The following is a 14,326-nucleotide window of genomic DNA, read 5'->3' on the forward strand; positions in this document are numbered from 1 at the left end:
ATATATTGTTGTCCCACAACTGTGAATATTACAAATAGCAGGGATTCTTCACTCGGATTAAATATTGTAGAATTCTATTAAAAGCAGTTGTCCATGGGGGACAGTAATGTCTGATCTGGAGAGGAGCAGAAAGGGAGGCTTGGGCTGTGGGTTTCAAAACTGGCTGGTTCTGGGGAGCTCATGCATGGCAGCAAGAAAAGAAAATATAATGTCTCTGTTTTGTTAACATTGCAAGGTAGTGATGAAACAACAGGATATGTTGTAAGGGTGAATTTACAAATTCTGACCTGACATTTTAAGGGATCTATGAGTTTTTTCTTCCTATCAAGTGAGCAATACATACAAGCATGCATCTCCTCTGAAGAGATTGTGTTCATCACAGCATCCCTGTTCATTCTGTTCTCTTCTGCATTCTCAGAATTGCATTTTCTCAGAGAAAGGCCAAGATAATGCAAACTTTAAAATTATACCCTCCTATTCCCAAATTTAAGCATTATATCTCTAATGATGTTAAATCAACTGATAGCAATTAATCAGTGAGGTGACTGTAAATTAGGTTCATTTTTTTGTTTTGTTTAAAAAAAATACTTGGAAGAGGCTTGCTGTATTCAACACAACTCAGACAGATAATAATAGTGGCTATTCATGTAAGACAGTCCAAAATTATGAATATCTATAGCCTGGTTTACTCAGGGGCTAGGCTGGAGGATGGGGAATTGTCTATTCCCTCTGATTTCAGCCAAGGTAAATAATCTGATAACAGAATGCCCTTTAAACTTGGGACTCTGGAGGTTGTGAGGGGAACAGTAATCAGCAAACCTAAATTGTTCCATAAGGTTGTTGCCTGATTTCACTGTAAAATGATAAATTACAGGTGGCAAAGTGTGTCAAATGGAAGTAGAATCCTGCCAGTCTGGTGCTAAGGTATTTGGAGAACTAATATAAATGATATAGTTTTTCCAGTGAATTAACTTGTTACAAAATACCATAGACATTAAGGCATTTGTTGAATACCTTTGAAAATTCAGTTAATTATTTACAAAAGTAATACTTAGGGAGTTTTCACAGGTGGTGGAAACTGTAAATGGAGACAGTAAAGAAGATGAGATTTAAAAGCTATTTTATCTTCCTAGTTATGGTGTGCTCAAGGAAACTCCTGGCAGAAGGTAAATATACTGAATTCTATTGTACACTGAATCTAGAATATGCAGTCTTGGTAACTTCAGTGCAATGTCTTTTATCTCTTTACTGAGTAAACACTGCTTTTTAAATTTAAATACAACTCTGTTGTGACATGGCTGATTCCTGTCTAAGCCTCAAAACTGTCATATTGAAATGTTCAGCCTTTAGTTCAGAAGAAATTTCTAAAGAATTGTTTTACTATTAGAATACTATTTGAAATTTTGTACTATTAAAACATTTCATGTCTTGAAGTGTCTTGGGGATTGAAGTATTTTTCACTTTGTTACAAAACAAAATAGTAGAAGTTAAATGGAACATGCAGAAGTTAATGTGGGGTGGTCCTGCATTTTTCTATCCCTATTTTCAGCACTGAGTTCTTCTTTTGGTTGTTGGTTTTGGGTTTTTTTGTTTGTTTTGGTTTTGTTATTTTGGGGTTTCTTTAAGTAACCTAATGTCATATTCAGCACTACTCTTTAAAAATGTTTTCTCCTATTAATAGGGATTGTTTTTTTAATTGCCATTCTGCTTGTTATTTCCTTTATCTCCATTTCTTGTTTCTTTTCTGCGACTGTTCTAAAATTCCTTTCTTAAGCAAGCCTAACTCCTATATTGCCTCCTGGCAGCTTATCCTACTTTACTGGTAGCATTTCCTGAATTAAGGAGCTGAGACACTGCTAATCCTGACACTTGTCACTGATTTTTACAGTAGGCATTGGCATGTTTGTGCAGCAAAGGGTTCTCACGCTTCTGGGCAAAAAAGAGTAAAATAAAGGTGTTCTGCATCAGTTTTCCCCAGTTCACGTTAGGAGGTTTTATTCTACAGCTGATAGTCTTGTGAAGTTCTAAGAGTAAAAGCTGATAAAATTGTAGTATATCTTCATTTCAGCAGGTCTCAAAAGACCCTTTGTGCTTGTAAGTATTCAGAATTTTGTTCTTGTTTGAAAGCCTGAATCAGTCAAGCTGATATTAGATAAATTAATGGAAAACATTCATATCTGGGCTGAAATTTTTAGTGGGAAATATATTGATCTTTTTACAGATACACCTTGTGATTTGCCACAGATAGAAAATGGAAACATTGCCCAGTACTATTACAGTTTCAAAAGTTACTATTTCCCTATGCATAAAGGAAAAAAACTCTCCTATTCTTGTGTGGTTGGTTACACAACTGAAAGTGGGACTCAAGATGGAAGAATAACTTGTACAGCAGAAGGATGGTCTCCAGTGCCTCGATGCTACAGTGAGTTAGCTTTCTTCATCTCATTGCTACCAGCAGGAGCATTTCCTGGCTGCTTTTCCTGGGACATAGAGGAAAAGAAGCTGCATAACAGAAGGGATAAAACATACAGGTGCTATCAATTATGTTGAGACTACATAGGTTTATGTATGGAATATTTTTACAATAATACATATTTTAAGGGCATTTACCCATTTATATTTTTTTATTAGAACATAAGTTTTTCAGTTTTCTTAGACTGGGAAAACTATTTGTTTTCCCTTAGATGCATAACTTCTTGAGTCTCCCTAGTTTTAGATCCCTTGGCTGTATTGCATGTGGTTTACCATGTGGTGGTTTGATGTATAGTTTGATGATTGGAGCAGAGTTTCTTCAATAAATTGGGAAAATCATATTAGATCAGTATAGCTACAACTCCCTTCTTTTGCTTGCAGGAAAACAAAAATATTCCACTCTTTCTTTCTAACCAAGCTGTCTTCTTTCCTTCAGGAAAATGCACCAAGCCTCCTTTGGAAAATGGCTCTTTTTACAGCACAGAAATGGACTTCAAACTCCATGAGAAGCTGCAATACAAATGTAATCCAGGCTACCTCACCCCAAGTGGTGCTACTGAAGATACAGTGCAGTGTCAGCCACAAGGATGGTCCTTCCAGCCAAGCTGTACTAAAACACTTGGTAGTGTTCTGCATTTTTCTCCTTCCTAATCTCTTGCAGGAGTCTGTAATTCCACTGTCCTTGCTGTACCTGTAAGGCCAAACTGCCTATGACAGGCTGTCATCTGAGTGCTCCTAAAGCAGGTTCTCAGCTGTACCTCTGGGGAAAAACTTGGCAGGTTTCACATGCTGCTGGTTTTGTGCATTTGTAAAGATATGTAAAATGATAAATGTAAAATGAATCAGCAGAGATTAAATCACGCTGTTTCAAATAAATCCATTCCCATACAAACTTTCTGTTCCAAATGACGAGTGGAAAACTTATGCCAACAACTGCATTTGTAGTTACTCATCCTTTTGCCCGGGATATGGCCACTTTTAAAGTGTATCAAAGGGAAGCTTTGGAACACTCCCAACAGCAGGAGCAGTTACCAATCATGCCTGTGCTTTATGTCTTTGAGAGTCGTGCCCGGTGCCGCGGTTGGAGCACGGCAGCTGGGCGGGGGCGTTGCGGGAGGTGCGGCAGAACGGGACGCTGCGGTACCGCTGCCAGCCGGGATTTCGCACGGCCGCCGGGAGCGCCGCCGCCACAGCGCTGTGCCTCCCGCACGGCTGGGACCTGCCCCCCCGCTGCACAAGTACGTCCTCAGCCCTGCAAACTCATGGACTGACACGTGAAAATCACCTGCTGGGGTTTCACTGCTGTGTTTTCTTCCCAGGGATAACTTGCTCCGCTTTGAGTGAAGTAGCTCATGGAGGTTTCTATCCTGTGAAGAAAACTTATGAAGAAGGAGATGTAGTTCACTTTTTCTGTGACAAACATTATTCTGTCACTGGATTTGAATTAATTCAATGCTATAATTTTCGGTGGTATCCAGTCCCTCCAGTGTGTGAAGGTAACCTGCTTTTATAGGTTTACTGTGTCAAATGCTTAGAGAAAAGCTCACACCTTCTTTCAAGAAATGCTTTATGAATACAAAATAAAAATACAGTTTGTAGCCTAAATGTAAATCAAGTTTTAGTCAAAGGGCAGGGAGCCAAGGCAGCAGGAAGGGAAGCAATGATAATTGGAACTACATTTTGGTGAACTCTAACAGCAGGACAGATACTGTCTCTTACTGTTGCCCATCCAAGTTGCATCCCACAGAAGCAGGAATCAACAGTTACAGGGAATTTTTTAGACCCTGAAGCTCAATAAACTGTTCAGAATACATGAAAGGTTTACCAGGCCTGCTTAAATCCTGCCTTGTGGGATGGGCATGTACCTCTTGAGAGGTTAAAAATAAAATTTGTAGCAAGGCTCTCCTTAGCTTGTGGTACTTTTCAGAGTTGTACAACCTCCCCAAACTTTACTTGTTATGAACAGATGAAATGAAAGGTTGTCCTGAGGACAGGAACACACCTTTAGCAATTGCTATCACTTCCCCCAGTCACTGGGGGGATAATGGAGAGTCTCAGTAAAGAAAGTTCCAAAAGAATGAAAGGTGAAGCAGCTGAGATATAGAACAGAGCAGGAAGCAGCACAAAACAACCTTTACTACAGCTCAGACTCCAGCCCTGTGTTTATTCTCATGACACAGCAGGAACTTTTCTTGAGTGAGTGCAGAGAAGGCGGAGATGCTCAGGAGGATGGAAACAAGGCCTAAATCTACTTCTGAGGATACAGTAATCACAAACCTAATTTGGAGATAGGAAATGGGCTATGATTATTGCTTCTTCTGTAGCATTAGAATTAATACATAATCTGCTTTAAATAGTATATGAATGGAGGGTATGGGAGATCTCTTATTTCCTGGAGTCCTACAAAGGACATTTTATTAAGTCTCTGTGGAGAAATTACAAATTTGTTTATAGCAGTACAATGACATAGTACTTTTATTTTATATTTGTGGAATGCAAAATCACTTGTTTGTTTGGGTCTCCCATTGTATTAAGAAAATTAAGAAAATTTTATTAAGAAATTACTCCAGCTTAGCCAAAAAAAGCCTTTTGAGTGATAGGCTTGCATTGTGTATGGTGAGCTTAATTGTGTACATGGTTTTGGTAAGAGAGAAAACAACATGCAATTTTTATTTTCAGATGTAAAAAATAAATGTCCTCCACCACCTCTCCCTCATGACCATATCAGCACAGCCAAAAGAACATATCATAATGGAGACAAAGTTCATGTACAGTGTACCTTGGGAAGGAGAGGATCTGAGGAAATCCAGTGTGAAGGAGGAAAATGGACATCACCCTCTAGCTGTATTGGTGAGTTACTTCTGTGAAGGCTGACAACTGAACTGAAATGATTCTTCGACCCATGCCTTAATTTTCTGGAGAGTCCCAGTTTCTATATCTGCCAAACTGTTATCCTTCCTGTCTTAAAAGGCTTGAGAGACAAAGTGCTGCATATTTTACAGGCAATCCGTGGTTCCCAGATAAAAAGGATGAGCTAGGTGAATTCGGCTGCCACCTGTGACAACTTCCCTGGAAAACTGGGATTGTTACATTTTGCAGTGCATCATGTCTGCCTGTTTTAGTACTTTAGAATGAGGTGTTTCTGTGAGAACTGGTTCTGAGTCTCTGCTATGGTTACAGGAGTTGTGGATGAACAGGAATCTGGGACAGCACCACCAGCACTCGAGGCAGATGCAGAAACAAGGGCAAGCCCAACACATCACAATGAAGATATGAGTAGGTGAACATTGCTCTTGTATTTAAAAGGGACTCTCCAATCCAGTTATAGGCCTTTTATGACTACTTTTATTCTTTTGCTATAGGACAGTTCCTTATTCTTGAAAATGCTTGCATGGGCTACAGCTGTCAATGTAGCCAATAAATAAAAGGCCATTGTTGCTTATTTCTAAATTACCCAAATAAGCCTGCTATGTATTTGTAATTTTATTTCATGCAGAGCATTTACTTTCAGTCATTTTATACCCTTTAGTATTATTTGGACATGCAGCTTCATGAGTATTTTGTCATTCCTTTGATTAATACTTGCAATGAGGGTTTTTTTTGAACCACACGTAGATGAAACATTTAAAGAAACAAATAAGATGGTCTACATCACATAAAAAGAATTAATCTGTATTGAGTGTAAACTAGCAAGAGTCAAAAATAGGCATAGATGTAAAGTGTGGAGGGAAATAAAATGTATGTCTAAAATTCAGAAAGGCAAGTGTAGAGTTTCTGAAAATGAAATTTGGAAAAGAAATTGTATTGGTTTGGATTCTATTTGTTTGCAAATTTTTTTTCTCAGTCTAATATTGGTCTAATACTTTCACCAGTGTTAATAATGTTGTAATCTAATCAAGATTTAATTGCCTCTCTCTATCCCATATCAGAAATGCAGCAAGACTGTGCCTCTCCACCTGTGATTGAAAATGGTGCTGTCCTGGGCCCAGTACTGGCAAGTTACAAAAATGGTTCCTGGGTAGAATATGTTTGTCACCATTACCACTTTTTGGATGGGCCCAGCACTGTTTATTGTCACCAAGGAAACTGGACAGAACAACCAACCTGCTTAGGTGAGTCTTGGAAGGAAAATATCAAATTACACTGTCATATGTAATGTAAAAAGGAAAAATTGGAAGGAACCTCTAAATAATCTTTTCATTACCATCTTTTCTCTTTTGTTGGAGTTAATAAAGATTCCAGAAATATGAGGATGAACCACAATTAAATTTTTAGCAGGCCTCTCCTACTGGGTGTCCTCTGGCCTGTTCTTAAAACCAGCCAATTAAATAGATTCCTCTGTTTCCTGAGTGAGCTATTCTAGTATGTAGCTGTTTCCTGGGAGGATTCTCCAATTTCTTTCCTCCATATTGTCCATTCAGATAATTTCTTCCTGTCGTTCAACAGATGATTAGAAGGAATTGTGTGGCCATTCCCAAAATGGCTTTTAGATACAATTAACAAAGAATAAGCAATGGCTTCTTGGACTTTTGTTTTTAAACTTTCAAGCTTTTTTCTTTTTTAATTATGTGTCTCTAAATCTGCTGTTTCATGCTGGTGTGGACTTTCAAATTTTTCTGTGCTGCTTTTATGTATGCTGCTCAAAACAATGTATAGAACTCCCACTAGAAAATTACCAGTGCTAGTAGGAATACAAACAAGAGTTGTTTGTTTATCTTTCCTTCCTTCCTCTAATGAAAAAATTAAATTTTACTGACATCCTGTGTTAAATTTACTAACATCCTGCTCACTTTTCTGTTTGTAATCTACTGTGAAAATGAAAATACACAATCAGTTCAGTTTTAATTGCATATTTCTAAATGAACAGAAGTTACCTCATCTAGACTGAAAGGTCCAGGTCAGCATTTTGGATCTGAGTTCTCAAATTTAACAAATCCTGTGAAATAATGAAATCTCACTTCCTGTGAGCATTATTGGTCTCGTTAGCATCCCAATAAGCCCATCATCCTTTCAATGTTTTCTGAGATTTCTTTTATACCTCTCACCTAAACAGACCAGAAAGAGCACATGCTGATGTTAGCTTCAGGAAAATTCCATGCGAATTTGGTGTTACCCTGAGCTTCAAGAAAATTCCAGGGGAATTTGGTGTTACCCTGCGACAGCTGGTAACACCAGACTGCCAATAACTGAGTTCTCCTTGCCTTTTCCTCAGCAAAGCATCAGTACAGGCCTTTATCAGCCAGTGATTGTCATGGAACTTGTAGAAATTTATTTTTGTAGGCTTTAGTGATGGTGAACAGTGGTTTCAGAAGTTAATGAGGTTAATCATCTAATGGAAAGCTACACTCCCTGATGTGATCCTGGCTCTGGGTTTTAAGAACCTGTCAGAAAGCATCCATTCCTTTTGCATGTGTTTGGTTTTTGTTGTCATTTCAGACAATTTCTTTCCATTTGCATTTTTTATGCATCTGTAGTTCTTTGTCTTGCAAAATTCAGAAGCATTTTAGAATTATTGGCATGGGGTTCTCTTTCTTCACTCCTACAAAAGGGAGCTAAGAAACCTGTTAAGGTGGCTTCTTATTAAAATACACTTTTATTTCCCAGAACCATGTACTCTGAATGTAACTGATATGGACAGCAACAACTTAACATTGAAATGGAGGCGGGAAGAGTTAATTTTCCTCCATGGAGATCTCATAGAGTTTGAATGTAAACAGGGATATAGTTTTCTCCAGACTGCCATTCCATCTCCTGGGAGGACACAGTGTGACCAGGGCAGAGTGAATTATCCAAAATGTGTTATTCAAGGTAAAGCAATAATTTTTTTTTTTTGCATTTTGACTTAATCAGTCTTAGACCTATTTAGAAATTATTAGCTTTGCTTTTAGTGTGAGTCTGGAGCCTGTTGTAAATAATCAGTGCTTAGGCTTCAACAATACAGATGCACAAGGCAACTCTATTGTTGAATATAGCCAAGCTTGGAAGAGTGATACACCTTCCTTGGCTGTGCAAGGCTGTAGAAGGGAGGGGGAAGCTCTGCTCTGAGCCCAGGAAACTGAAAGCTCTGTAGAAAGAGAGCTGTAAAAAGAAAGCCTTCGTGTTCATTTAATTTATGATAAAGCAGTCAATTTGTTAATTTCTTTTTCTTTAATGTTTTTATTGTTGCAGCTGCTACAGAAAAATGTGGCTCTCCACCCTCTATTGCAAATGGAGCTCTTACTGTCCCAGCACTGCCCCAGTATGACAGTGGTTCTTCAGTTCAGTATATTTGCTCTGACTATCATTTTTTGCAAGGCTCTGAGAGAATCTATTGCTCTGAAGGACAATGGACCTCACCTCCAGTTTGTATAGGTAGGTGTGATAAACAAGATAAAGAAGCACTTATTTCTCTATAAAATTCATAGCTTCAAGGAACAGCCTGGAAGTGACCTGGAAGGGCCATCTAGTCCAATCCCCTGCAATGAGCAGGGCTGCTCAGAGCCCTGTCCAGCCTGACCTTGGCCTTTCCCAGGAAAGGGCCAACCACTGCATTTGTGGGAAAAGAGAAAATAAGGAAAACTCTTCCACTGTTTTACTCCTCTCACTGGTGCTAATACTTCCTTATGTCTAGGCTGTATCTACCCTCTTGTAGTTTAAAACCATAACCCCTTGTCCTATTGCTCCAGGCCCTACTGAAAAGTCTGTCTTCATCTTTCCTATAAGCCCCTTTTAGGCTCTGGATGGGTGGAATGAGGCCTCCCTGGATCCTTCTTTTTGCCAGGCTGAACAACCCCAATTGTCTCTAAAATCAGATCCTTATAATTTATAAGTTGAGTATTGTCAGCTAGAACTTTTAAGTCTCAATTTCAGTGTCTTGAAATGACATATGAAAGTTTATATAGAAGCAAGTTAAGCTCATCTGGTGGTATTATTTTCTTAACTATGATATGCCTACAGTATAATATGACAATAGGAAATAATTAATAGCTTTAGTGTAGCCTGGCCAAAATAGCCTGTTCCAAAAAGAATCAATTTATTAGCACTGATCAAGTCTCTCTTCTTTAGAGCCGTGTACTTTGTCAAAAACTGAAATGGAGAAAAATAATGTGCTGCTGCAAGCATTCTATGCAGACCAAGTTTATTTTTACCATGGGGATTATGTTGGATTTTACTGCAAACAGAACCATTTTGGAGCAGAATCTGGCACAACTTTATTTCAAGTACAGTGTGAGAGAGGACAGCTGGCATATCCAAGGTGTGTTGAAAGAGGAAAGCAAGTATGGACTTGAGGAAAGGCCATAGAAGAGGTATGTATGTGTTCTTTATCTCTTATGAGCAGGTGGATTAGGGTGGCCTCGTGTTCTCCAGGTTGCTCCACTCAGCTTTGGGAAATGAGTGTTGAGTCTGAGCTGGAGGATGGAAGGGAAAGGCCTGTGTGGGATGAGGATGAGCAGTGCAGCACAGGGATGCAATATTGGCATACACATTGAAAAAGCTGGAGGAAGGACTTGTACATCTTACCAGCTCTCATGTCTCCCTTCACAGGTAAGGAGCCTCTAAAGGACTGAACTTGAGGAATAATATAAAACAGCAAATATAAAGAAGTTTTTAAGGGATCTGTAAAACCACTTATAACCTAAAAGTATACAAATTGACTGAAAAGTTAATTTTTGTAAAAACTATTTTAAGCACATTAAAATCCAAGTGCTTGGTATGATTTCCTATAACACTTAAATATTGATACTCTTAAGGGTCTGCCTGAGGACAATTGTGACTACAGCTATGAAGAAAATCCAGGAATATGGACAATGTTTGCCTTGCATCCATTTTAGTCTCTTTTAATAAAAAAGCCACTCTGAGGGTGTCTTTTATATCTAAACTCATCTCTCATAGCATGTATGGTGCTCTGTATGGGTTTCCAAGGCTTTTGCAAGACTTGCATGAATGAATAAGAAAAAGGAATGAAAGCATTCAGGAATAGACAAATTCTGCTTATTTAGTCAAAACCCAGTCAACCAATAGGTGGAAAAAAAGGCTGACAAAAATACTTTACACAGTGCATATAACAGCAATACCCTTCCTCTTACAGAGCAAACTGGAGCAAAAGGGATTACAAGGCCCTTGCTGGAATAGCTGTTGGAAGTAGAATTCATTCACCCCCATCACTTGCTCTGGATGTACACACAACACTGGCTGTGTGGCTGTAAGCACAGGACAGGATCCAGGGGCATTACAGCCATGAAGGCAGCATCTTGTTGATGAACTTGGAGGCAAAGAACACATCAAATACTCAAGCTTTATATGGGGCTGCTGCCCCAACTACCTGTTTCAGTGACATGCCACATTTTCTTATTGTTTTAATCCTAGTGTAGCAACAGAATACCTTCTTGTGACCCTTGATGTCCCTTGTGCCACTCTGAGCTTCAGCTTTTCTAACATTATCCATACATGCCACATCAATGCCACGGACAGCTCACTTTGGAGCCTGTTTTTGCCTCAATCCCCTGTACATTGATTTTTTTTTTTCTGCTTCAGTGATCTCTGTGCAGTCTCTGATGAGATAAGTCAGTCCAGGTAGATGTGGTTTTCCTCCTGAAGATGAGAACTGAATAATCTTGTGCTTGGAGGATTCTGTCCTCTAAGACCTATAAGCTTTTCTGGACTCCTGTTTTCCCTCTAAGGTGTAGGATTTGTATTCTTTTTTCTCTTCTGAATCAAGGAGTGCATTAGCACATGGCTACCACAGCCAGGCTGCCACTGGATTTCCACAATCCACTTTCTCCTTGTTTTTGAAGGGCAGATGGGGCTGGGGGTGGCACAGACTGGCCTATCCAGGACCTGGACCAGGAACTAGTACCCACCTTCCCCTAGAAATCCCAATTACTTGCACCCTAACATCTTGCCTTTGCAGGCAAGTGCCCCAAAAAAACTGGTTCTGGCTAGACACTGCCTCAAGCTGTTCAAAAGAGAGCCCTGAGCTCTTTCTGCTCAGGCACTCAGATCACTCACCCCAGACTTATTTGCAAGCAAGTGCATGGACAAGAAAGTAGGAATAGACAAGGCCAAACACGCTCTGTGTGCTGATAATCAAATTAACTGTCAGCTTTAATTCTTGTCTCAGTATGCCACCACAGCCAGGTGGCATACTGTTTCCAGGCCACAATTGTTAATAAAATAACAGTGAGATCAGGATAGAATGGATAAAATGTAAGCACAACCCTTTGTCTGCATGAAATGTAAATACATTTACAAAACTAGATCTAATGTGCATAATATGCAAAGACAACCATCCAGTAATAAAAACAAGAACAAATTCCAAGACAGAACCTTGGCTAAGCTGCAAACATAGCACAGCAAAATGGGAAACACCGGGAGAAGTTGAGCTTGTGTCAGTAGGTTGGTTGAGGGCTCTGTCATTGCCACAGCTGGGCTCTCTCATGTCATTTCCTTTTATCCAAACAATGACAATTCTGTGTAAAGAAAAAAAAAGGGGAAAAGGCATCAGTACCAATCCTGACAGACCCCAGGGGCTCCTCAGAGCAGTGAACAGGAAATTTCAGCAGAACTGCCTCCTACAAGCCCTGCTCCATGTCTTTGGCAGCAAGCACTTACACTGACACACGGGATACGGAATCACTCCGTCCAGGCACTGCGCACTGAACCTCTCACTCTGGGAAACCGGCCGGTACCCGGCCTTGCAGGCAAACACAACACGGTCCCCTGAGCCATAGTGGGGGCTCGACTGCCTGGGTGACTGCAGCCAAATATTGTTCTCTTCCATGGTGCTCTGACTCAGGAAGCAGTTCCCTGCAAAAAAATAATTCTGTTATTTGCCTGTAGATCTCACACTGGACAAGTCATGCTCTGTTGACACCCCCTGTGGGTGCCCTGAGTGCCCTTTCCCCAGCTCAGGTGTGCTGGGCAATGACTTCCTGGGGGCACTGCCCCTCTCTTCCGGCAGCTTCCAGGAGGCTCCCACACCCTGGCTCACAGCCAGGAAAGCCAAGGGCTTTCTGCTTCCCTTCAGCACTAAAAATGCAACACCAGAGCAGCAAACTGAAGAGGGGATGACTTACTTCCCAGTGTGCACCGTGGGTATTTCAATGTCCCCTGCACACACTGGACTCTGAAGCTGGAACTGTTTGGATGTGCCAGATATCCGGGTTTACAGCGGAACTCAATATAGTCACCCGATGTGGAGTACAGCTTGGCTTGGCCAACCCATTTCAGCTCAATATTGTTGCTGTCCATATCTTCTTCTGATGCTGTACAGGCCACTTGAAAAAGTCAAGAGAAGAGTGTCAGTACTTCATACAGACACACCACATGCTTTGGCCCTAGAGCCTACAGAAGTCCTTCACATAAAAAAATGCTTCCAAGTGTGCTCTGACCTCTGTAACTTGCAACAGAAAAGATATTCACATCCAAGCTGAAGGGAAAAAAAAGCGTTGGGAGAAACCTTTTCACACTGTCAGTCACACAGGGCAAGAACGAAGCACAGGTGGGGAAGACAGCAAACACCAATGAACTTCCCCATATATATTTTTCAGAGACCCTTCCTTCCCTTCTGCTCTGTACTTCTCTAAATTTTTTCTCTCATCACAGAGGCACCCCTGGCTTTCCCCAACACTGCCACTCATTCAGACCCATCCTCCTGGCTCACATCCTGCTGGGTAGAGCCATGGCCCCAGCCCTAGAGCACTCAGGTGCTCTGCACAAGTGATGGAGATCCCGTCACAGTGAGCATTCAGCCAACTCCCCTCCTCCTGGGCCTGTTGGCAGCAGAGGGGACTACACAAGCTAAATTTAAGTAGAAACTCCTTTGAGACAAAAGGAGGACACACTGCCATTCTGTCCTGCCTGCATTTTGGCCCCAGCACCAGTGCTGCCCTTGGGGTCTCAGAAGAAGACAAGAGGAGCAGTCACACAGCCTTTGGCCACCCAGTACATGCTTCAACCTACTCAGGCAAGCTGGGGGGTCTGTCCACTGCCCATTGCGACAGGTGATTGTTGAAGATCCTTCCAGGATATAGAAATCCGGGCATTTGTACTCCACAGTTTCACCTTCTTGATATTCTTGCAAGGGGAAGACAAGAAGCTCTCCACTTTGAATAGCTGGAGGTGTGCCACATCTCCCAGCTTCTCCTGAAAGAAATTTCCCTGTCAGAGAGGAAGTTCAACTGCAGAGAAGGTCTGGTCAGAAATACCACCCACACTATGTTGGCACTACTCAGAAGTGGAGTAAAGCAGAGAGAGAACCAAACAGCTGGCAGGAGCAGTAATTTCTCATTTCTCCAAAGTTCAGGCTCACAACTGCCAGCTCACCCCCTCTGAGCACAGCTTAAGTGCCTGCAGCTGTCTGCAGTATTTCATCTTGTCCTGCATAAGGTGTGGCACTTGGCCTTCTTGAGTGAAGCCACCTGGGTCCCTCAGCTTGTTAATTCATCCCATCTGAACAGAGACCTGGGAAATGGCCTGTCTTGTCCTGAGTGTGCCAGAGCCATGGCAGCTGTGCACCATGAGGGCACTGAGAAGCTAAATGACAATGAGGCAGCTTTATGATGCTATCACTGACAGGAGGCTGGATGGAGAGAGAGAGACAGAAAGAAGTTACCTTTGCATGTTGGCAGCTCTGTCCAGGTCCCATTTTTGCACTCTACTGTAGAAGCCCCAGTCATCTTAAAATTTTTCCAGCACTGATACTTTACACTCTCTCCAGGCATATACTTGGACTTTCTAATACCATCAATGCTACCACCAGCAATTTCTACAGGAGGATCACATCTCACATCTGAAAAGAGACATGGCTGCAGTCACCTTTCCAGTTATTATTAAGGTATTCATCTATACAACCACAAGTGAAAGGAATTAGTCT

At 41.0% G+C, this 14,326-nt stretch overlaps 2 protein-coding genes across 9 annotated transcripts in view; one reads left to right on the forward strand and one right to left on the reverse strand.

Moving 5' to 3' along the window:
• Positions 1-125: 125 nt before the first annotated feature.
• On the forward strand, positions 126-11,710 carry LOC103814832 (coagulation factor XIII B chain-like). 8 transcript variants are annotated; one of them, XM_050977135.1, is made up of 12 exons: positions 126-1,166; positions 2,222-2,422; positions 2,909-3,094; positions 3,534-3,710; positions 3,792-3,968; positions 5,152-5,322; positions 5,653-5,748; positions 6,402-6,584; positions 8,077-8,280; positions 8,641-8,823; positions 9,517-9,758; positions 10,203-11,710. In XM_050977135.1, exons 1-11 carry the CDS (start codon positions 1,085-1,087, stop codon positions 9,738-9,740), a joined length of 1,884 nt encoding a protein of 627 aa, XP_050833092.1. In that variant the 5' UTR covers positions 126-1,084; the 3' UTR covers positions 9,741-9,758; positions 10,203-11,710. The 8 variants fall into 8 exon arrangements, with proteins under 8 accessions (XP_050833092.1, XP_050833091.1, XP_050833089.1 ...); XM_050977134.1 differs by having other exon boundaries at positions 10,541-11,710; XM_050977132.1 differs by lacking the exon at positions 10,203-11,710 and adding an exon at positions 9,997-10,165.
• CFH (complement factor H) overlaps positions 11,528-14,326 on the reverse strand; it is a 27,894-nt gene continuing 25,095 nt past the window's right edge. The window contains exons 20-24 of the mRNA XM_018912067.3: positions 14,066-14,242; positions 13,414-13,596; positions 12,528-12,728; positions 12,064-12,258; positions 11,528-11,921 (exon numbers count right to left, since the gene is read on the reverse strand). Of these exons, the coding sequence (XP_018767612.3) occupies positions 11,920-11,921; positions 12,064-12,258; positions 12,528-12,728; positions 13,414-13,596; positions 14,066-14,242 (758 nt within the window). The 3' untranslated portion in view covers positions 11,528-11,919. The remainder of the gene's footprint in view (positions 11,922-12,063; positions 12,259-12,527; positions 12,729-13,413; positions 13,597-14,065; positions 14,243-14,326) is intronic.

This window comes from Serinus canaria, chromosome 8 (genome assembly GCF_022539315.1).
Source record: "Serinus canaria isolate serCan28SL12 chromosome 8, serCan2020, whole genome shotgun sequence".
Classification (NCBI taxonomy): Eukaryota; Metazoa; Chordata; class Aves; order Passeriformes; family Fringillidae; genus Serinus; species Serinus canaria.